The sequence below is a fragment of the Lichenostomus cassidix genome, chromosome 3 (genome assembly GCF_008360975.1).
Source record: "Lichenostomus cassidix isolate B80296 chromosome 3, HeHo_3.0, whole genome shotgun sequence".
NCBI lineage: Eukaryota > Metazoa > Chordata > Aves > Passeriformes > Meliphagidae > Lichenostomus > Lichenostomus cassidix.
Genome location: NC_139483.1, coordinates 89,464,559 through 89,487,615, shown reverse-complemented (window position 1 = coordinate 89,487,615; position 23,057 = coordinate 89,464,559). Strand labels below are relative to the sequence as shown.

General features: G+C 37.5%; 1 protein-coding gene across 2 annotated transcripts in view; it reads left to right on the top strand.

Moving 5' to 3' along the window:
• The window catches only part of AGPAT5 (1-acylglycerol-3-phosphate O-acyltransferase 5), a 55,992-nt gene that overhangs the window by 7,151 nt on the left and 25,784 nt on the right, over nt 1-23,057 (top strand). For both annotated transcript variants that reach the window (XM_085056677.1, XM_085056678.1), the window contains 4 exons: nt 8,040-8,109; nt 8,323-8,438; nt 13,608-13,697; nt 21,423-21,513. In XM_085056677.1, coding sequence (XP_084912803.1) covers nt 8,040-8,109; nt 8,323-8,438; nt 13,608-13,697; nt 21,423-21,513 — 367 coding nt within the window. The remainder of the gene's footprint in view (nt 1-8,039; nt 8,110-8,322; nt 8,439-13,607; nt 13,698-21,422; nt 21,514-23,057) is intronic.

The window sequence follows — 23,057 nt, the reverse complement described above, 5'->3', positions numbered from 1 at the left end:
GAAGATTCTGTTCATGGTTAAACATTTGAGTGCAGTTATTTCAAACTTTTTGCCTTAGGCTTGCAGGCAGGATATCCTTTTTATCCTCACTTTTAGTTGTGTTAGATAAAGTAGGCTCAGATGTCAAGGATTTTGACATTACAATTATGAGGAAGCACATCTTCTCAGGGGAAAAACACTCTTTAATCTATCTTCTGTCAGTTTGAATTTATCCTATGAAGGGATTTGGTAAAAAGCCTGGGAAATTATTTTCTTTTGTTCGTTTCATTTCTGTCACATCTTACTTGTCATCTTCTCTGTTTCAACGAGATCCTCTGTGGGAGTAGGAAATAGCATTTATGCTGGTTTGATTTTTAAATGTAAAATAAGCTACAAATGATTCGGTCAAATTTGTATTTTAGCACATAACTAGATATGAAAAAATATTAGTTTGGATTGCTTGAACTGTATTGTGGTAGTTGAAATAATTTTTGCTGGTGAACCTACAGATTGACTTATAGACTTAATTTATTTCCATTTCCTAAGGCTACTTGGGAATCTGAGGGCATTCATGTTTCTTTTAGAGTAAGTGGGTGAACTGGCTCATTCACATGCTATGGTGCTGAGCAGATGAGAGTGATTTTAATGTGGTGATTTTCGAGGCTGATCAGTTTACTGTGTTCAATTCTGGAGCCAGAATTGTTGCAAATACCTCCCTACATGTTCTTGTGCTGTGTAGTGATTTCTTTGCCTGACTGTGAAAGTCTAGAGTGCTTAAATTCTAAATACTTACTGACATTGATGTGTGGAGAATCTTTCAAAAATCCTATTCCAGTCACAAGCGGATAGTAGAGACGTTTCATAGTCATCCTCATTCACGTCAGCTCATTGATAGCTTCACACCAGTTTCCAGTCTGTTGTTGATACAAACACTTGTAACAGTGTTACAAATAAAGATGCAAACAACTCCTCCTTGGAGTCCTAGACATTTGGAAGCAAAGTTCCTTTTTCAAAGAACTCTGGTTGGAGGAAACACTGCAAACTGCCACAAGGTTTCCTGATTCTGACTCCTGTGATGGGCAAAGGTATTCTGACTCCTGTGATGGTATTTCCAGAGTCAGCTTAAATAGGCATGATGTATTTTCCACTACAGTAGCGTAATAAAGTAAACAATGGATAGATGAAGTGGGGGTTGCTTTTGACGTTCTTTTAAGGAAATTACAAAAATCTGCATGAAGAAATCTCCAGAGATGAAGAAGACTTAAAAATGAGAATTTCTCCTATTGAAACAGGTAGAATACTTACTTCCATTCTTGTACTAGAAGGCATGTTCAGGTTTTATGCAATATCAAGATGCCAAATGTTCAGAAAAACACTCCCATTGAAATCTCATCCTATAAATAATCTCCTTTCACATATGCCAAAGTATGTGCAGTTACTATTAAAAAAATTTCAATACTGGTGATTCATGATGAAAGTTAGATGCTCTAATTTTAATTTTTCCCAGGTCGTTACTGATTGTGATGGTGGGTTCATGCTATTGAACTGCACTGTAATCAAAAGCAAGTAATTTGGAAAAAGACCTGTAAATTATTTGGGCACTGAAAATAGGATTTATTCAGAATTTAGATGCCAAAGTCTTAAAATCATGATAAATCTCACTTTTTTTCTGTTATCAAGACTGGAACACTTAAGATATACAGATGTCTTTTTAAAATTTTTTTACAGATTCATCAGATAGCTAAGGAGTACAGAGGACAATTGTCTTTCATTCAGCTCAGAAACTGTAAAGTCTTTACAGTCGGCATCAGAACTAAATGGCTTCTGTACATGTATCTAGTACATTGAATGAAGTATAACCACTCATAACAGTTTGTCAATTCAGAGCATAAGGCTAAAAGCTAGTATGAAAGTAAGAATGTACAAACTTCATACTTGTCATCAAATGGTATTATTTAGCCCTGCTTAATCCATATAGGTTGCTACTACAGTTTTCTTAGAAAAAGGAAATAAAATGGCAGTAGTATTTTCTAAAGTTCTGTGCTCTCTGGTTGAATCAAATCAAAGATGTATTTTTTTTAAAAATTGAATTGCATTACATATGGAAATATTTTCAATATTCCCCAGAGCTTAATCTTTTAGTAATGGTTTTCTTCACTGATCCCCAGTAAAGTACATAGCTGCACAATGTTTGAATGAACTCTGCTTCAACAGAATGGATTGCTTTGTGATTATATGGTTTGCTGCTGAGCACACTAGAGCTGTCTGAGCAACAGACTTCAGACTTGTGCAATTGTGTATTGAGCAGATAGTCCCTAAAGAGGTTATGTTATGTAGCAATAGTATGATCATTACCTGAAAGCTGTATATGTCCCAAAGGTATTTTTAGAAAATTTATAAACTTTTTTTTTTTTTAGATCTAGAGAAACTGCAACTAAAAACATTAAAGTCCATGCTCTTCTGCTGTATTCATATTCCTTATGCTGTAGGAAAGTGAAACCTGTACTTGTTAAATGTGAATAAAAGTGCTTCTCTGTCTTCTGTGAAGAAAAATAAACATTTAAAATTCTTATAGTAGGGCATCTGAAAACCTGAGAAATTTGTCAGCCCCAAGTACAAACTCCCCATCTGTATTGTCTTGGGCCTACTTCTAGTCAAACAGGGTAAATAGATTTTGTGGTTTGAGGTACTTTCTCTAGAAGCTCAAATGATTTGTGTCATCAGGCAGGTTTTTAATCTAAGAGAATTTAAAGAACTTTGCTGAAGATGCCTGCAGTAGTGCTGCAGAGGTCATCTTGCACAGGGGTATGTGTTGACTTCAGAAGCTGCTACCTGGTGGTTATTTTGGTGGTTTGTTCTTGCAAGCTCCACCCTTTCACCAGAAAGTTGTACAGAGTTTTTAACAAACATATGAAAAATACATCCTAGGATACTATATATTTTAATAGACATGTCATAGTAGTGCCCAGCTAACAGATGCTCCTGTCCCAAAGAGCACACAGTCCCAGTTATTAATCGTGAAGAAATAATGAAATGGAGAGAGGTGCATTTTGTGAGGATAGCACAGCTGTGTATGAAGTCTGTATGGTCCTTTTTAATTGCTGATGTCTTGACTCCTTCTCCGGAAGAGGGGAAGGAATGTTCTGCCCCTGTTACCCTGCTTTTATCCTTCTTTCCAGCTGCTATTACCTGTGTTTGACACTGGTGTTTTTCCTGAACACAGTGCTCTGCTTTCACAAAGTGCTCGAGTGAACATAAGTTTTGTTGAAGTAACAGCAAAGATCAGAACATCATTCTTCAATTCACACCTGGTTTCTTCAAATAGAGAAGGGAGGAGGGTTAAGAAGTCTGAGGAACCAAGACTGACTGTGCTGGTAGATTGGTAGACATCAGATGAGATGGCCCAAGTTTTTACCAGCAATAACCAGTTGTGTTGCCTTAATGCTGCTGAAGCAGGAGTCACACCAACAGATCTGCTTGCAGATCAGCTTCTAACTGCTGCTGTTATCAGCCACATCCGATTACAATATTAAGGTAATCTCTTTGCTAGGAGTCTGATGTGCTCACCAGTTGACCTGCAAGCAGATATTCTGATGATTACTTTTACCTCCAGCTATTTCTGCTGTGACAATGTTTACTGAGCTGATACAGTTAGGACGTGATTAAATTATCTATTTAATTTTCTTTGGTGTGTAAAGACTTCATAAGCAAGAAATAAAATTCTTAACTCCAAGTTAGGAGTGCCCACCTTGTGTCAGTGAAAACCTGTGCAAATTATGGGTTTTTCAGGTGTGGCTGCCACGTAGGACTGTTCTACATTGCTACGTGACCTATCACATTAGCACAGCTATAGCTGAATATGTTGCAATGGAAGAAGCAGCGTCTGGTAGGGAAGCTGAAACTGGTGTCACCAGATCACCCAGGAGCTCCCATTTGCATGCCTAGATCAGCCTATCATTGAATTTGTAAATTCTCCCAGTGGAACTTGTTGTAACCTCCTGCTAATGCATCAAAGCTTCGCCTGGACAGGACACCCTGAGGTGTGTCTCGTGGCCACTGAGCATGGAAACAGCTTGGTGTATGGCATCCATGGAAGGTACCAGCCTTCCCCCAGAAGGGATCTAATAGCATCCAGTTTGTTTCCTTTATTTGAGACCTCACTGTATTGAGTTTGACAGTGCTGCTGTGTAAACAGATGTGAAAGACCTACATTAACACTAACTGTATTACCCATTACTGTGAACTGGACTGTGAAGCAACCAAAACATGGCTAAAAGCACACATTTCAGTGTTGTGTACACAAGTAATGCTTGCAATGTTAAATTATAAATCCGCATTTTAAACACTTTCCCTCGAACTCTGCTTACTTTGGTGTGCTATGTTGTTCTTCCTTTTAACTTGTTTTCTTTGTTTAACTTCAATGTGCTTTTTTTTTTTAACACAAACAGATTCTATTCTAAATGAATAAGTTCCTCACTCAGACAGGGCACTTCTCAGTTCGTTAAAGCTGATAGCTAGGTAGAATATATGTATGCTGTGGTGTCTGGAGAGCCATGCATGAAATACGTGGAACACTAGGTACCTTAGCTGCTGAAACTGAAATTGCATCCCATGCATGTCCTGTGCTGCTTCCCTGGCATTGGCTGCAGGGGGTGAGACCACTCCTGCCTGTGCTCTGCATACCCCGGGAGCAGCTCTGCTCTTCTGAGGAGGGCTAATATTCTTTTAGCCACTGATGTCTTCAGGTTGCTTCAAACGGGGCTTGAATACAGCTGGTCGCTGTGGACTCTTGTTCCTGCACTGCTGTCCCTGGTGAGTCACTCAAGTGCTGCCTTAGAGCGCTGTGTTAATAGCACCAAGGTCATGGGCTCACTCTCCATACAGGCATTTGCCTAAGAGGTGGACTCGAGGATCCTTGTGGTCCCTTCCAACTCAGAATATTCTGTGAGTCTGTAATTCGCTGTGGCCCCCAAATATCTTCTGCACCAGCAGAATGAGGAATCAGAGGCTGCACAGCCTCTGCAGCAAGGAATTCTGCAAAGTTAGCTATGATAAACAGAAGGGAGCCAGAGTTTTTCTGGAGGCCATGAAGAAAAGTACTGTATCATTTCCTTCTGCAGCTCCAATATACATTAGGTGCTCTGGTTTACCTCAATACATCAAATGGCCAAAAACTGGAGTCCTGTCCTGAGCGTTCTTCTGATTATCCACAAACAAGTTAATTCTTCAGACACCATTTCAAAGGGAAAAGGGCATTTCTGCAGGATTCAAAGCTCTTAACTGTTACCCCTCTGTTGTGTATGATGAATATTTTCAGAAACCAAGTAAAGCAAAAATGCTTCCGTCTCAGAAGCAGAGCTGCGTGGGTGCCCACAGAGTAGGTGTCTCCTGGGACTGGGGGCTGGAAGTTGCCATTCTTAGCTGGTTGTAGTAACAGTTGTAAGTTTGTAGCTCAGTTCTTTAACTGAGAGTGTCTAAGGTGAATAGCTGTTTGCCGGCCTTTGATGAACTGTATAAGCCTTTTCTCGAGATCAGTGAACTGGGCAGTGCTGAAGTGGATGATGCTGCAGTTAAAGCTGGTGCATCCTCTTAGGCTGAGCCATCTGAGCAAACAAAATAGAGCTTTCAGATTTTCTTGCTCTTACCTTTGCTTTGAAATAAAACATGCAGCTTTTCTGTGTTTAATGAGAATTAATTATAAATAAGATTTTTTTTTCTTTTTTAGTTCTGTACAACAGTATGGCTGTGTGTTTTTATCATGAATAAAAGATTTTGGTCCATTACTTGTAAACACATGTAACCCTTAGGGTAAGCCGTAATATTGTGCATAGAAGTTGTTTACAGTAACAGTGAGTGGGTGTTCCTCTGGGGTTAAAAAGTGAACTATATGCAATCTTACTGAAATAAAAAATTACACAGATTAGCTGTTACATTTGGCAGACACTGGCATACTTTTTTTTTTAAGGGAATGATCCTTTATATTTGTTTTTACTCATGCAATAGTCAGAAGTGAGTGCTTTAAATTGTGGGTGTGATTGCACTGAGATTTTAACTTTGTACATTAAATGGAGATATTTCCAAGTTGAAGTAATAAACTGTATATTTCAAACTCTGTTTCTTGTATGGGGGAAGTTCTTGGGGTCAAGGGCAGATTTTGTTTTCCTCTTGTTCTTATTTTTTTTTCTTACATTTTAGAAAAGCTCCAATAAGATTCAGGACCTTCTGGTTTAGTGATTTGTTGTACTGGGCCTTCTCTCTTACTCTAAAATTGTCTTTGCCAGAAACTGCATAGTGGAGTCTTAACTTGAAATTAAAGAAAACAGTATTTATGGACCTTGTGTGTAACAGTGCTGGGAAAGTGTACACTTGGAAAATGAAGCTTTAACTCTATAAGCGACAGTAGGAGGATTTATTTCATTGGAATTTGTGCTCCTGAACTGTAAGGTCAACCCTCAGACTGGTACCTTGCTCTAAACTGTGTGTGGTACCTAGTGTCAGCAGTAAGGTTATAAATTCTGGTTCTTCAATGAGAAGAATACTCCTGCAGCAGAGTCTTGTTCAAATTGCTCGGATACTGTTCAGAATATACTTGTCAACTGACTTGTTACACATATTTTTCAGTTAGAATTTATTGTGCACGCCTTTTTTTTTTTTTCATTTTTGGGAAAGATTAAGTAAGTTATGACCGTTTTACTGTGTGCTGAATGATCTCTTGTTCATGTATTTATTGAGTATCTCAATTTGTCAATATCTGGTTTCTGCCTTGAAAACAAAACTTCATCAACAACAGTGTGATTGTATTTTCAAAGAAGAAATAGCACGAATGTAAAACACACAGCTTTTATGTGGGGTTTTTGCCCAGAGTTAACAATATGAGGCATTAGCCATCCAGTAGCACAGATTACCTGAGAGTTCCTCAGATTTTCCAGAGATGCTGGTAGAAACCTTCTGTAAGGATCAATGTGATACTTGGCATACTAAATAATACCAGTTAATATCTGAATGTTAGTTAGTTCTTCCTGAAAAAATTCCTGTCTTGCCCAGACTAGGGAAGGTGTGGTACTATGTGGGTAAACATTCCATATAGCACTTTGCTTTTTTGGTGAATGGAGTCATTTCGAAGTAGTATGTCTGATACAGTGAACTTCTAGAAACAGGGAGGATGCCCATTGGCAGAACAAGGGTTAAAGCATGCTTAGAATGTACTGGTTAGAAAAACTAAGCTTCATTAAATAATGAAAATGTTTATTAAAAGTAACTGAACAGCTGCATTGATTCTTCAGTTCAGAATTAAAATTAATTGGTTTCTCATTTGATATTTGAAAAAAATAAAATTAATCTTTTTTAAAAGGGTGACTAGGATTCCAGCATCAGCATTTTGTTTTGTAGTCATGCTCTCAGAAGGTTATTTCGCTAGCAGAGTAGTACCTTGCAGGGGTGAGAAACTACAATGTTAAAGTGTGTCTTTAATGTAACAGAGAAAAAGACACAACAAACCCTGCTGCCTGGAAGCCACACACCAATTTAAAGGCACCCCTCAACCTAGTTGTTTTGGTTTTGGGGTTTTTTTTACTTTTGTTCACTCTTGATGGTTAAAATCATGGCAAATTGTTGAGATTTTGCTCTTGATCTAAATCAGGAAAATTTACCATTTTAGATTGAGTGATAGCAAGTGTCTGGCTGAAGCATGTCTTATTCATTAGATGTATAAATTAAATGGTGATTTTGTACATGTCTGTGATTCCTCATTAACTTCAGTTATAATAATGTACGGAGCTTGTGGATGAAGGTCACCTTCTATGGATCCAGTTCTAGGGCTAAGGCACAAGAACAGAAGAGGTTTCTTAAGCCCTCAGTAATTAATATTTACAGTTTTGTTAAGTCAGTTGCCTGTGTGGTGGGTACTGATGCAGTAATAGGGTGTGTGTCTGTTAATGATGCTAACTTTTGCTGACAGTTTTCCAAGTGAATAGCCAGTTACTGCATTGGATCTCATCACTGCCTAATGCAATAAATATAAATTATAAAGTAATACTGCATATTTTTTTAATTTTTTTTAGGTAATTATCTACGGGGATTTGCCAAAAAATAAAGAAAATGTAATATATTTATCAAATCATCAGTGTACAGGTTTGTATTTTTTTTGCTTGTCTTAACACTTTGATAGATTTTAAAAATCTGCTTGTGTGTTTACTGTGTCTCTTTCCAGCCTTGCCCTAACAAGCAAGAACTTCTAGTTCAAAAACCTTTAATGATGTTTATACATACAACATGTACCTTCTGTTTCATCAGTGGCAATTAAGAGCTAATTTAACTGATTATTTTGGGCTTTTGTCGTTACAGTTGATTGGATTATTGCAGACATGCTGGCGATCAGGCAGAACGCGCTCGGGCACGTCCGCTATGTCTTGAAGGATGGCTTAAAATGGCTTCCACTGTACGGGTGGTACTTTTCACAGGTGAGCCCATTCACTCTTTCCTTGCTGTTTGGGAGTCAAATATGTAAGATGTACTTTCCCTCTGTTTTCCATGCATGCTCTGAAGATGTTATTCTGAGCTGGCATTCAATTATTTGAACATGAAAGAAGCTGGTTTCAGTCAGTGTAGTTAGATGTGGATCTTCGTTGAGAGACAGTTACTAAAGATGCAGTTTACTTTTCTAAATGAATACTTACTATGGATAGAATTAAAACTGCAGAGTCTATTAGAAATAGTTAGAACTATTAGAAATAGTTAGAACTATTTCAGAATATTCTAGAACTTTTTTCTTTTTACAATCCAAAACTCCAGTTAGCGGTAGGTGTAAACAGACTTTTTTTGCTCTGTATCATGTGACAAATTGGGAGCAAATTTGCATTGCTGTTTAATATACTTACTTGTTTTTCAGTTTTTTGGTTTTAGTACAATATAAAAGAGAAAAATTGGATCTTATAGTGTGGAGGAAAGGCAGATGCCACCTTCAGGAAAATGTTGGTTTTGCTTTGGACTTCAATTAAGCAAAAACCTGAGTCTGTTAGTATTCCCACCTTTTTCTTTTTCCTCTTTCTGCATAATATTCCTTTTGTTCCTTCTGGTCTGAGAGCTCAACCTGATGTGACTTAAATTTATACAATTACTGAGGAACAGTGGGCCATGGTCACTGAATAGCCAACATATTGAGTGGATATGATCTTCAGTCTAAAACAGTGGAGAGCAGTGTGGATGGCTTACCTCCCTAAAATCCTTTGTGAATTTGTCATGTCTATTCTTGGCTTTTTCTAAAAGCAGAACTATTTCTATGTACAGACAAAATAAAATGTAGAGATGGATGTTTTTGGAAATACTGGCCTTTTTCTAGGTGAGCAGAAAAGGCTTAATGATACTTATCTCAGGATTTAGATGGGTGCTTAGTTATTAGAATAGAAATGGATAGAGCTTTGGGTAGTGGTTCCAAAGTGCTTATTCAATAAGACTTTTCTCCCTTGTATTCTCTGTTTGATCTTAATGTGGTGCCTGAGCATTAATGTGCTTTCTGTCCCTCACTCCACTGCACAGGCAAAGAAAAGCAAAAAAACAAACAAGCAAAAAAAACCCCAAAACAAACAAGAACCCCAAACAAACAAAACAAACAAAAACAACCCAAAAAACTGAAAAACAAACCAAAAACCAACAAGAAAAACCCCACCCACTTAGAAAAATACAAAAATACTTCTAATAGAATTAGACAATTTGGTTGAACTGTCTGTCAGCCCTGTCCAAGAGGGTGGAGAACATTGACACAAATATTATGCTGAGTATGATTGGAAGTATATGTTGGTTTGTAAAGGAGTATATGAAGAGTAGGCAACTACAGATGTATGTCCAAATCAGAGGATTACTCTTTCCCTCATCTTTGCAGCACATCCAATGTTTTCAGCTTGATGGTTGAAAATCTTTGTTGTCTTCTGGATGAGTACCTTAGTGAGTAGGCTGTAGAGCTAGGCTGGAGCATGGGTGGTTTCCATTGTTTCTGCTGAAATTGGTATGTTTAGAGAAGTATATGCTGCAGAGAAAATGAGAAAAAATTTTTTTTTACTGATAGGTTTGCTTATCCCAGTATCGTAATGAACTACAAAGTGTCAGGCCCTGTTGTACTTCACTAAGGATATGCATTAGGACAAAATGGAATTCTTAATTGTCTAATGCTTGTCCCTAATGCTTGTCTACGTTTTTCGTCCACCAAAGTGACTGATCTGCTGCATGGAAATATTTTGCTCTTTGTCCTTGCCTGTAGTCATTACGGTGGTGGTGATTTAAGTCTGCTTTAATTAAAATACAAACAGGATATATATTCCATCCACTATCACAAGGTGTCCAGAAATTATTTTTTTCAATATTTTGGAAAGTTACTTTTGCTGTGTGAAATATCCGGTGCTCAGTTTCCTGACTGGTATATTGATTGTTAAAGGGAGGTTCCTGTGGAAATTACTCTGAATGTCACCTACTTTTTTAATCAAAACATTTATATATTAAATAAAATCTATTCACCTGTAGATTCCTCAAAAAGTAAAACTTCTAGAAGATTTAGAGGGGTGTGATTACATATATTTATATATATATATATATATATATATTTAAATCAGTGACACAATTGACAGGCAGTGGTGATGCATGTATGCTTAAATGACTGAGACAACATGCAGAAGGCCTGCAGTGCAAGGTAATAGGTATTTTTATTGTTTTTATCACACCAAACAGTGCAAAAACACAAAACACTTCCTGCCCTTCCTGTTGATGTTCTGTCAGTGATGTCACTTGCACTCCACTAAAAGTTTCCAGAGCCACATAATTACGCCATGCTCACGGAATTCATATTCCCTTCCTCAGGTAAACATCCTGTTTGGAAATAAACGTGGTCTGGATGTCCAGGAGAGCAAATTTCAGGCACAAAGGAAGTATATTTGTAAACACCATCCATTGTTGATTGAGAGAGGAGCTTTTAAAGTACAGCGGAAAAAAATTATAACCTTAAAAACAGTACTTCCAGAAATCTGTTTTGAAGAGCGTTCATATATTTGATCTCTTACTGAAAAGGAAATGCAATACAAATTGGGGAATTTGAACTATATACAATCACATAACTAGCATTCTTCTTTGGAGGCAGCTATCTAATAGCAAGAAAAGAAAAGAAACACTTAAATTAACCTATTATGTTCCAGGTCTGATTTATTAGGTAAATAAATTTCTTTTCATAAAATTTGCTTTATTATTTTTGGGTGGATTTGAAAATTTTTTTTTGCCCCTATCATTTGCCACAAATTCATCCATCCAATTCACTGCTATTCATCTTATACCCCTGATGAGGCTGGGATGTAATTTTTGAAAAGTATTTTTGATACCCCAGAGTTTTCTTGGGCTTTAACATAGGAGGTATATTTTCTCTGTTATCCAGAAACAGCTTGTGCACCCTTTTGGTTGCTCCTGAGTTTTAGCCATATATGCTGCCTCTCTTTAGCTTGAGCCACAGAGATGAGTTGGGGTGAATACAGTGAACACTGATCTTGCAATACTTTGCCTGTTCTTAGGTTACATGACTCTGTGCTCATTTACTTGAGAAGTGCAAATCTATTTCTGAGCATTAAAATGTCTGACGTGGGACACCAGATTTATCTCTGGTGTCATGGTGTCCCCAACCAAACTGTCCAATAGTAACTTCCTTTGTCCAAGTTGACAAATTGAACGAGGAAAAATTGGTTCAGTATTTTTCCAGTTTACTGCAGTTGATTAGTAATTTTATGATAAGGGAAGACCTTGATTCCAGCTTTCTCTCATATATCAAAACTTGACCTAGGTGAGCTCACAGAGAATGATGACTTACCAATTACATGGAAGTCCAATATAGCAGATGAATTTTTTCTGATACCAAACTGAGTTTGCTCTTCCTGGAAGGGGTGGTTGTGGTGAGTGTCCAAATACAACTGTATTTAAGTCTACTTAAGACTTCTGTTTCCCTTTATTAGTGCCAGATCTTAAAAAACGTCTTGTGTGTGGAGTGTGGAGAAAACATGAGGCTCTTTGTTTACTACAAAGCAGAAGAAACAGTCTTCTGTTGATGCTGCTTTCTGTCTGGGACTGTTAAATGGCTTGTGGGATGATCCCGATACCATGGTCCAGCCAAGCTCAGTGAGCTCGGGAATTCTGTTCATGGGTTTGGTCCCCTGCCAGTCACAGCAGCAGAGCTGAGTGTTAGAGCTTGCTACTTCACCTTGGGAGGGAACCACATATGATAAAGTTAAGACAGTATATTTAGTGTGGAGTTAATGCATCATTGGCTTTTTGTTCCCTTTCACTGCAGCTTTTGAAGAACAACTTAAAAGTCACATCAAACACCACTAGCTAAGCAGCCATATCGCCACACCATGAAAAGCAAAGGTTGAAAGCCCTTTGCATGACCACCTTTTCTGCCTGCCTCCTCCTAACCCATCAAATTTTATTCCTGTCCATACCATGGACACAGCTGTGCACATAGCCACCACCCGTGTTTCTAGAATGTACTGTGTCTTTTCATGAGATCAAGCATTTGAATGAGGCTCAGCCCTTAGTAGTTTTAATCTTACTGTCACCTTTCTGTTAAGAGCATGTAAAACCATAAATGGACAGAAGATGTCTGACAAATCCTAATAGCAATAGTCATGGTGAACAGAAAAAGTATTACCAAGTCATGGAGTCAGTTAAAAACCCCATGAAAACAATGTACGTTAAAACTGAAATTCGGTTATTTGGAAGCTAATTTTGTTTTTTCCAGACTTCATTGTATCAGTAGTTCATATTTGGTGCATATTTGTTTACATCCTCTTTCTCTGAAGATAAAACAAGCTGGTGGAAGAGGGAAATGGTAGGGCAAATTTCTATTTGTGTGTACTTTGCCATAGTTCTTTTACTGAAGTTTTTGTGATAAATTTTATGCAACAAGTTACAAAATTAATATTTTCCAGGACATTGTTTAACTTTCAATAATGGTTTTCTGTAAAAATACTTCTATAAAATTCTTCGTCTTCTAAGGATTTTGGTTTGCTTATTCAATTATTATCTTGGTATACAGCTTCTTTATTAAAAGTTTGATTCCCTAGTGAAGTGCATGGAGGTTTTCAAGACCTGTGCTAGTTACTTTTGTGCTACTCATAAATTTTGTATGTAGGGGTATGATACTTGCATTCCCAGTATCTGCATTAGTTACTATATAAGAGTGGGTACATAAAATTGAAAGCATTGACCTGTAGGTAGTTTTATGTGAGTAATGTCAGTTCTCTGATTTTTCCTTGATACACAAATGAAGCTGCATGTCAGTGTTGTCAGGAATAAATGCCCTGAGGTCACTTCCGATGCCATCTTCCAATTAATTGTTTAACACCTTAAACAAGACACTGCAAGTGTCTTATGCATTGGAGGTTTTTTATATATGATTTTTATTTAAGCAGATTTTGTGAACTAAAGTATATGCAAATGTAAAATTAGTTTCACATGTTTTCGTGATAGGAGAAAATGTCTTGTGGGCAATTTGCAGGGTGAGTCATAAAGGTGACTTGTCATTGTCTCATTTGTTCTTATATCAACTATTCTACATTAAACTACTTAAATATTTAATACTTTTTTTTTTCTCTCTCTGATAGCATGGAGGAGTCTATGTAAAAAGAAGTGCCAACTTCAATGAGAAAGAAATGAGAGAGAAGTTGCGGGCCCAGATGAAAGCTGAGACTCCAGTAAGCTTATACCTTCCTTCTCATTTCTTTGACTTTTTTAATGGCAAAGGCTTGTTGGAGAAAAGAGCCATGCCTGATATCCACAAACTACTAAGATGGTAATCATGGATTTGTTTTCTTTCTGTGTTTTTACAGTTCCTTTCTGAGATTAGAGTGATACCTGTAATTAAACTGAGGAAAATTTGACTGGTTCCTTAAGATTGACAGGAACTTCATGTGATCCTCTGGGTAGAGGACAAGGGGGATCTGGACTTGAACATGAACTATAGTACCTTCCTTGAGAAACCACTATTTCAAAAGAGAAACCCTCTGTTTCAAAAGACAGCATTTTGACTACTGTGTTCTTGTCAGGGACTGATACTCTCTACTTCTAAAAGTCAAGAACCTTTTCCACCAAATGTTAATTAGTCATCACAATGATCAATCATTTTTAATGGCAATGACATCTTAGAATTGAATAACTTTGTCTGCTGTGCCTGGAGGAAGGAAAAAAACCCAAAACAAACTCTTGATAATTTTCTGTTTGAAGAATGACTGTTACTGCCAAGTGACTTTTCTCATGACTCCCTGTATGGTTTGTGGCTCAGTGGTTAGAATCACTGTGCTTTGCTTCCGTTACTTGCTGTGCATTAACATTTTTTCTGCCTTTTTGGCCAAGCTGAGAAAAAACAACTAAGCAAGCCTTGATATAGAACAGTTAAGCTTTCATTTTATTTAGAATTGTGTTATTAGAACTTAAGACTCCAGATATTGTCAAAACTTTTATAAACTGAGATACAGGTAAAAAGAATACATGAGTTGTTTTAACATTCATAATAGTTTTCTTTTTATTACTTGGAGATAGTGAGTTTATGTTTGTGCATGTGTCTGTGTTGAAAAAGTAAATTGGCCTTATGCTTCCTGAGAGGCTTCAATAAGTAAAGTGTTCCTGTTTCAGACAGTGCTCAAACTCATTTTGTCTTGAACTAAGATTTAGCATGATTTTTTTTAATGAAATTAAGAAAGTTCCAGTTGTTGGCATGTATGTTAGGCAAAAAATACATTACAACAGCTAAACTTTTGTTGTGCAGTATCTCATCAATGATGTTCGTGGAGAAGATGGTCATGCTCAGTGGTGGCAATCTCTGCCCTCATTACCAGGGAGGGTCCTGGGGTGTAAGGAGGTTGTGTTGCATCATTATTTGCTCAGTGATAAAGATTCTACTTGCTGTATAACTTGTGGTGCAATGGAATAAGCAAAGGCTGCTTGCAGGATATATGAAACATACTTGTAGTCATCCCCCTACATAATTCTTCCCCCTGCAGAGTGCTGGTTAAGTTCATTTTAGTTAGTCTGGATGAAATAACCCAGCAAGGTGTTTTCCTGCATAGACCCATGGATTTCTTCCTAGCTAAAGAGACAGCTTCTGCTTGAGTCTGGCTTTCTGGCTTCCCTTAGTACCCTCTGAAAAGCAGAGGTTTGTTGTTATTACAAGGTTTTCATTTTGATATTTGAAGCCTGTGTTAAATTAATCTCCTTTATAAAAATGTGTATTTTTCTTTTAATGCAATCTTAGGAAGATGTGCCTAGAAAGTCATCTAATTCTGTATGTCCTTGGAAACCTGCAAGTGGTGTTCAGTCTTGCTGCAATGTGTCATTTTAGCACAATTGGAATTTAAGAAGAGGTTTAAGCATAAAGCTTTTCTTTAAAGATACAGCTGATACAGGTTCTGCTGTCCATGTGGTTAATAAGTGAAATAAATCCAGCAGTCTTTGTTTATGGAATCATCTTTCTTCTCCCTCCTGAGTTGTGTGTAGATTGAAAGCGTATACCTAACCTATCAAAGCTAATGCCAAATAAATATGGGACCACTTGGATACACTTGTTTTTTGCTGCAATTTAGCTCTCTGGGACTTTGGTGGTGTTAGAAATGGGCACAGAACCTGGACATGCATACCAGGCAGTTGTTGCCATTTGCCTCATAGTATCAGGTGTTGCAGGATAGAAGTGTAACTGCTGCAGAAATTAATTGTCTAAAGTCTCTTGTCAAACCATATAGGGACTGGCACTTAAATTTACAAAACCAAAGTTGTTGAAAGCCCATTTATTGAGGCAAATGTTTGCATCTGCAGGGATAAAAGACATAGACCATTGAGCTGTCATTTGAGGGAAGATTAAACTTCCTATAGCCCATTTTATCTGAGAATTTAAATGTAGATGCTATTTATTGGCCTTTAATCTACAGTTACTACTGTGAGAAGAACATGATAACGTGTGTTCTTACTGCATTATGCATGCAGTTCTGCAACTTAGCATGACATTCACAAGCAACCATATTGCTTTCAAAATGACATTTTGATCAGTAAAGCAAGTATGCCCTGAACTTCATGCAAAAATAGCTAACCTATGACTCTGGAATTTTTATGCACTGTATGCTTCAGCTCAGGGTGGACTTTTCCTCAGTTTAGTGGGCAGCTGGTGTAGCTTAGTCATTCTGTGTGCACGTGGTAGAGTTCTTCCTTTAATGTAGAGCTAGACATGAGCTGGCCTTTCAGCTGCTCAGGAAAAATTTATGTACCAATAAAGAAGAGATTTACAGGAATCTGTGTTAAGGGTCACATTGTTATTTACAGTTTCTCTCCACGTACAACTTCAACAAAAGTATCTAGATGATTAATGTTCAGTCTGTCTGGAGCCATCCCTTGTCCCATTAAGAAATTGAAGATGTGTAGGAAGTCTTCTGTTCTCCTTATTGTCATAAGCTCTTTACCATTTCACTGTGGCCTTTTTTCTTTTTTTAATTGAAATGTAACTTGGAGTTTAAACTGACAGGCAAAGTAAAGCTGCCTCTTGGCCTCTTACATTCACAGTAGAACTGGATTAGTGCCCTGGTATGTCTCCTTTTGTGCAGCAGCAGTGGACTGTGTGATTCTCCTTGCTCACCTTGTCTTACGACTTCCACCCACCTCCCATCAATAAACAGCCCCTTTTCCTGCCCTGCAGTTTGCAGCTGGTCCACACTTCTTCCCAGATGCAGCGCAGCAGTGTCAGACAGGCATGCAACTGATGCCAGACTGAAACATTGTTGCACCTGTGTTTTCTTAGTGGGGATCTTGAAATAATGTATTTTCTTACTTATTTCTGGAAATCACTTTGCTTCTCAAACTGTCACTGAATTATACACTTAAATGGTGCATTATTGGGCCTTTTGTTGGTAAAACTCACTTGAGATTATGTGATTTGTTTTAAAATTCCATAAAATTTGGCTGATTGCTAACAAATTGCAATCTTATGACTTGTTGTGAGGGCAGAAACTGTCTCAGTGTTTAAAGAACGCTTTTGTGTTAATGTTGTTTTAATGCAAGCCACAGATGAACATAAGCCCAAGATGAATGGGTACCCAGCTGACACTTGATACGCTCCATCTACTTGATTATAAGGAAAGTTAACTCTTCTGAACAGCAGACTATTCAATTAGATAACTGAAAATGTAACTTGTATTTTTTTTATCATGCATAGACAGTAGGAAATCTGCATTCTGAGAGATGTGTGATTTAACCCTGTACAACCAATATTTAGCTGATTGCTCAGTGTTTTGGTTTTGTTATTCATTCAGTCATAGAATAAATCATTGTCCTGTGAAGCAATGCCACACAATCAAGCAATAAAAACATGGAGAGGACAGATACAACTGCTGTAATAATATATTACATTATTGTTAATGTAATAATTTTGTGATATAGTTATTAATTTGCAAATCCCTGACACTTGTAAATCACAGATGTCCTTGCCTGCTTTTCCCACATCACCTTTTGTATTTTGTTCCAGTTATACCAGATAGGCTTGCTCATACCATATCCTTCTCAGTTATTGATCTGAGTGGTGGTGTTTCTCATCCAGTTCACTAGAAGCATACTTCCTAGGCAGTAGTCTAAATGGATGCAGATATGAATCTATCTAGCTGTTAGGATACAATATTATTACTATTATAGTAATAATAATGTTAAAAGTAAGTGAGTGCATTATTTAAGACAATTTTGAATTTCGTAAATTAAAATATGTAATTGTTTTCCACTTGTCACCTGGGAACAGCACAGTAAATACAAGGTATACCTTCAGTTGGTAGTTACCACTTCTTGATGCTCTGTGTTCTTCTACATAGTAGCAGCTACTCACTCCAGGATGCTCTCTAAAGCCCTTGGTCACCTTTTCTTGCTGTATGTTTATGGTTGTTCTGTATTCCAGGGACTCGTGTGTCGGTTCACTGTTTTCCCCTGCTCCATCCATACCAGCTCAGTTTATGGCACTCTCATCTATCTCAGGGACTTCCTCCGCTGCCCTATCTCCTGTCTGGAAGCACAACCCCTTTTGGTGCCATTACTGTTTCTTTTTGCCTGGGAGACCTTGCTGGGGAAATGAAGAGTTGCTATTTGGGAGAATACAGTTACCATCTTCCATTCATTTCATTTGTGGATTGTGGCAAGTGCACTGGCATTGCACTGGGGACTCTTCAAGGGTAGCCCCTGCATCTTTTTGATTTTCTGGTTCCAACAAGAATCAGTAGGGTTCTACTAAATTAATCCTTTTCTGTTGCTGTTGAGCCGCTAGCAGAGAAAAGAACCCAGTTCTCAGTGGCAAGAAGGAAAAAAAGCCTTTATTGTTTTGATTTCAATATATATATAGTTTTTTCAGAGGTCACCCTGACTGGTCAGCCTGAGACCTCCCCCTAGGCCTGATTGGCCAGGCCTGAGCTGTCCAAATCTTGGGACACTGTTTTAAAAAACATCCAAACTTTATCTTTGTTTATAAAACACAAAAGGAATTCTCATGGGAAAGACCTGTGCTAGCCACACTGTTCCACTTGTGGAAACTTTCAAACTGATGAGATATACCAAGTTTATTGACACCCACCCATTCCACAGGACCAGGCAATGAAAGTACCACATACCTCAGCATAGGGCCCTTATTGCTTGTGTTAAAACTGATGTCTCAATGAATCAGGGACTGCAGTAATCCAAAGCTATCTATGCCATTTTGAACACGAGCACTGTATATTGCAGTGATAAAGTGTGTAACTTTTATGTAGCTAATTACCCTAATTGAAAAATCTGTATAAAAAATGGCCTAAGCTGCAGCTAGTGTTTCTAGGCAATTAAAATACTTCTACAAGTTCTTATTCCAAGTTCAGGGGAGCTTATTTAGTTATTAAAATCTTAGAGATTTGTAGTTCTTACAGTCTTTGGAAACAGTGCTTAAGTATTTAACTTCTGCTGCCTATGGTGGGAGAAAAGCCAGTCATAGAAGTGGGTCTGGTAGGCTGAACTGATAGGGTATCTGGCAGGATATCTTTGTCTCATGCAGGGCTGTATGTGAGTATAAGTAGGTCATCTATTTACATTCATTAATTTCACTCAGTTTAAATAGTCCTAATGAGCTGCATAGTAGGTTAATATGTGCTGAATTTAAAGCAAAGCCCACTTCTCTGTCTTGTTGGTATGCTTTCGATACAGAGATATTCAGATTCTGGTCAACAAGTCTGTTTGGCTGCTTGCGATTTAGAGATCTACAAGAATAAGTAAGATATAGTTTCAGTCCCTGCTTTGTATTACACGCATAGGGCTGGAGTAAGTAGATAGTGTTCCCTGTTGTGTAATCAGCTTTTGGTGGTGATTATCTGCTTTGAAGACCAGTAACATTGTTGCCTGCTTGTAAGTGCTGGCCTGTGTACCAAGAATGGCGTTCCTGTCCTGTGTGCTTCACTTCCTTTGCTCTATTACCTGTTACAGTCACTGAATTGCCCTTTAGAGCTAAACAATGCAGTTTTTAACGGGTATGGAGGGGTGGAACACCTCATCTTGAAGTACCATTTTAAGCATCCAAATTATGAGACTTGAACATAAGCACATTTATGAAAAAAAAAAAAAAAATCTGGATTTGAATATTATGTCCTTCCCAGCTAGGAACAAAACCTGAAAAGTTTTACTTAGTAATTTAAGTATCTCAGCTTTATAATTCATAGATGAAATGTATAGATGACCGGGGGAAGTGTGGAGTACAGCTGGGTCTAAGGATTCCTGTACTTGTCCCTGTACTTATGTGATTGTTGTATATGAAAAAGTAAGCACCTTGACTCTTAAACCCATTTTCTTTTGTTCCCTCACCACCAAATCTGGGTGCATCTTGTATTTCTGTTGGTTCTTGAGCATTCTTGGACTTCACCTGCCTCTGCAGTCTGCCAGTTTCCCCCAAACATGCTGTGACAAGTACAGCCTTTCCTTCAGCTCTCTTTACTCTACTGACACTGCTTTTGCCATTCTTTTTTTTTTTCCCCCGTTTTTTTCTTTTTCCCTCTCAGGTTCTAGGCTATGTACTCAGTTCTTTTTTTTGATCTCCAGCTGGCTTCGCTGGTTGGCACATTTCCCAGATTTCTTCCCACCTCTGCATTTTAGTGCATCTTTCAACCTTTCTCACTGTGGGCTGATTCTGGAGAGTTCACTTGCTGGGGCTTGTCTTTTGGAATTCAGCCCTTTCTGTAGCTGTTCTGCAATCATTAAGTGCAAATACCAGCACACTCTGATGTTTTGTGGGCCAGAAGCAAAAAGTTACATTCCCCTGTGTCTCTTTTTGAGTTTTTATTAACTTTGCATCTTTACATGACATGCATTCCCAGTTATCAAAGTCTCCATCTAATCACTGATAATATTCATTGGACTGTTTTGTAAATCCATTATCTTGTGTATTTTCAAATGTTTTTTGAGACTCATTTCTGCAAAGTTAATAAATCAGGTATTTACAGTAGGCATTTTACTGTGAATGTGTCATGTTCAACTCCATACCAGTTATCATTTGTGGCATTAGTCTCTTCTGCGGATGAGCCCCCAGTATGAAATTTTCCAGTGCAGAAGTGATGTTTTGCATCAGCTTTGTTGGTAGGAGATTATGCAAGACACACACACAAAAAAAATACCCAAACCCCTCTGTTCTGTTTCAAAAGAAAATGGAAAAGTCATCAAATTTAACTGTTCCTATTTGGGTACATAATTTTACAGTCATATATGCAAATACTTAGGTAACCTGTATCTGTGTAGTGACTTGAGAACCCATAGATAGTTTGGTGCTGAACAGGCGAGCAGATAAATTTACTTGGGAAATCTGACCTTGCAGACATGCATGCTTAAAGGAATGTGACTTTAAAGTTCAAGTTACGCTAAACTATGAGTTTAGGTTCCTAATATATTTAATATCCAATGCAGTTAGAGACATAGAGGCACATAAGATCTATCAACATTTCAATAAATAGCATTTCTGATTATGACTTAATCAATGTATATTTTAGTAAAAGGAAAGAGGAGAGGGATGATCACTATTAGAGAATAAGAATTAGTCATTTTGTGATGTATTTGTCTGTCTTTTCAAAATCTCTTAAAACTGATGTGTTTGTTGATATCAGCTGCTCCTGACTTGCTGACCCTTTTTCACACATGCTATCTCCCTTCCTAAATCACATTGAGTACTTTTTATGGTGTATTTTCAAAGGAAAATATTTTGAACCTCAAACAGTAAGTTTCTTAGAACTAAGAAATTTTAGCTCAAGTATTCTGACTTTCCTTTGATCCTTGCAATAGTCAATGGTGTGAGCTAAATATAATATGGACCTATCAAGTGTTGATAATTTCCGTAAAAGTAGTCAGTTTACATTCATTATAAAAACTTGTCTGTTTTGTTTCTTTTTTTAATTCCACAGATGTATTTAGTGATTTTTCCCGAGGGGACTCGTTACAATCCAGAAATACCAAAAGTCATTGCAGATAGTCAATCATTTGCTGAAAAGGAAGGTAAGCAAAAAAAGTTTTGAAATAATTATTTCATTATGGTGCTAACATATATTATATAAAATTGTTACTTAATGTAAAGATCATCTCATCTTAAGTGGACTTTTAAAACTGCCTGATTGGTATTTAAAAGGTTAGAACATTATAAACCAGTGTTTCTCTTAGAGAATAAGATTACAGTACATTTTACATGCATTTTACAATGTGCAATGGTACCACTACTCCAGAAGGCTCACTGCAGTTTCCACCTGTGTCTGTGTATTTACTTATTTTCTTGCTCCTTAAGGTTGTAAGAATTACCTACACTGAATCAGGGGACAGGTCCATCTATTGTAGCTCCAATTACAGTTGTCAATATGAAGAATATTTTGCATAGAACTTGTTGTGCCGTAAAAGAAAGCATCTTCCATCACTTCAATTTTAATTAGTGTTAGTACTCCCATGGCATTTTGGTTTTGTTCATCTCTCACCTACCAGTCTCACTGTTCCTTGTTTGAACTTTATTCTGAACATTTTGGTTTTGTTCATCTCTCACCTACCAGTCTCACTGTTCCTTGTTTGAACTTTATTCTGAAGTTGCTTTGGTTGTTGGCATTGTCTCTATAACCACAGATGGAGTTACTTCATCTTTGGAAAGGCTTGCAAAAAATCCAAGAGTCCCAAGATTTTTCATATTTTCTCACATCGTATGCACAATGCACATAAACTGTAAGTCCAACAGTTCAGTGAACATGTTTCCTGATTTTGTTTTTTCCTGTTGACCAAAAGTGAAATAATTCACTCTAAAGGTAAACAAAGAATAACAAATAGATCTGGTAAATTCATCTCTGTGACACACTGAAATGAATTCACGAGTCTGTGAATCAGTCTGTTGATATAATTAAGCTATTAAGTATTGTTAACTCTTGTCCAAAAGGATATATGCTTTTCTTCTCCTTGGGAAGAATGGAATTTGTTTGCGTGTGTGAGCAGGAGAGCTTAAGTCATAATGTATTTGTTCATTCAGTTTCCTGTCGGAAATGAAAGTCAAATGTTTCATTTAGGTTGGTGGTTCTTTGAGAGTTCAGAGGCTAGGGAGGCTGTTTGACAGGATTTTTTTTCCTCTACTCCTTTTTCAGGGAAAAGAATAGGCTCTCATTGTTTTACTATTACTTTATTTCACCTCTTAATTATATCTCTGCAGTCTGCAAAACAGTAAACACTGCTTTTGTGCTTTCAGAGCACCTGTTTGTTTCTTCTACTGCTTTTCTCTCTAGTACTGGTCTGCTTTTATTTTGCAAGGATTGCTCCTTTTAAAAACTCTCACAACAAATGATTATTTAACAAGAAGCATCTCCAATTCTGTTGCAGAGTCCTCTTGATCTGTTTCTGCCCGTTGCTAAATGCTTTTGGTTTTGGCCTGTGCCCCACCTTTTATGTGGGGAGAATGGGAAGCAGCCTGCACAAGCCCGTGCTCCCCTGCCTGTCCACGGAGAGATAGATATTCACTGGAGTTGGAGCATCCCTTGTGCAAGTTGAGAAGCAGGTGCCAACACTGAGATCAGACC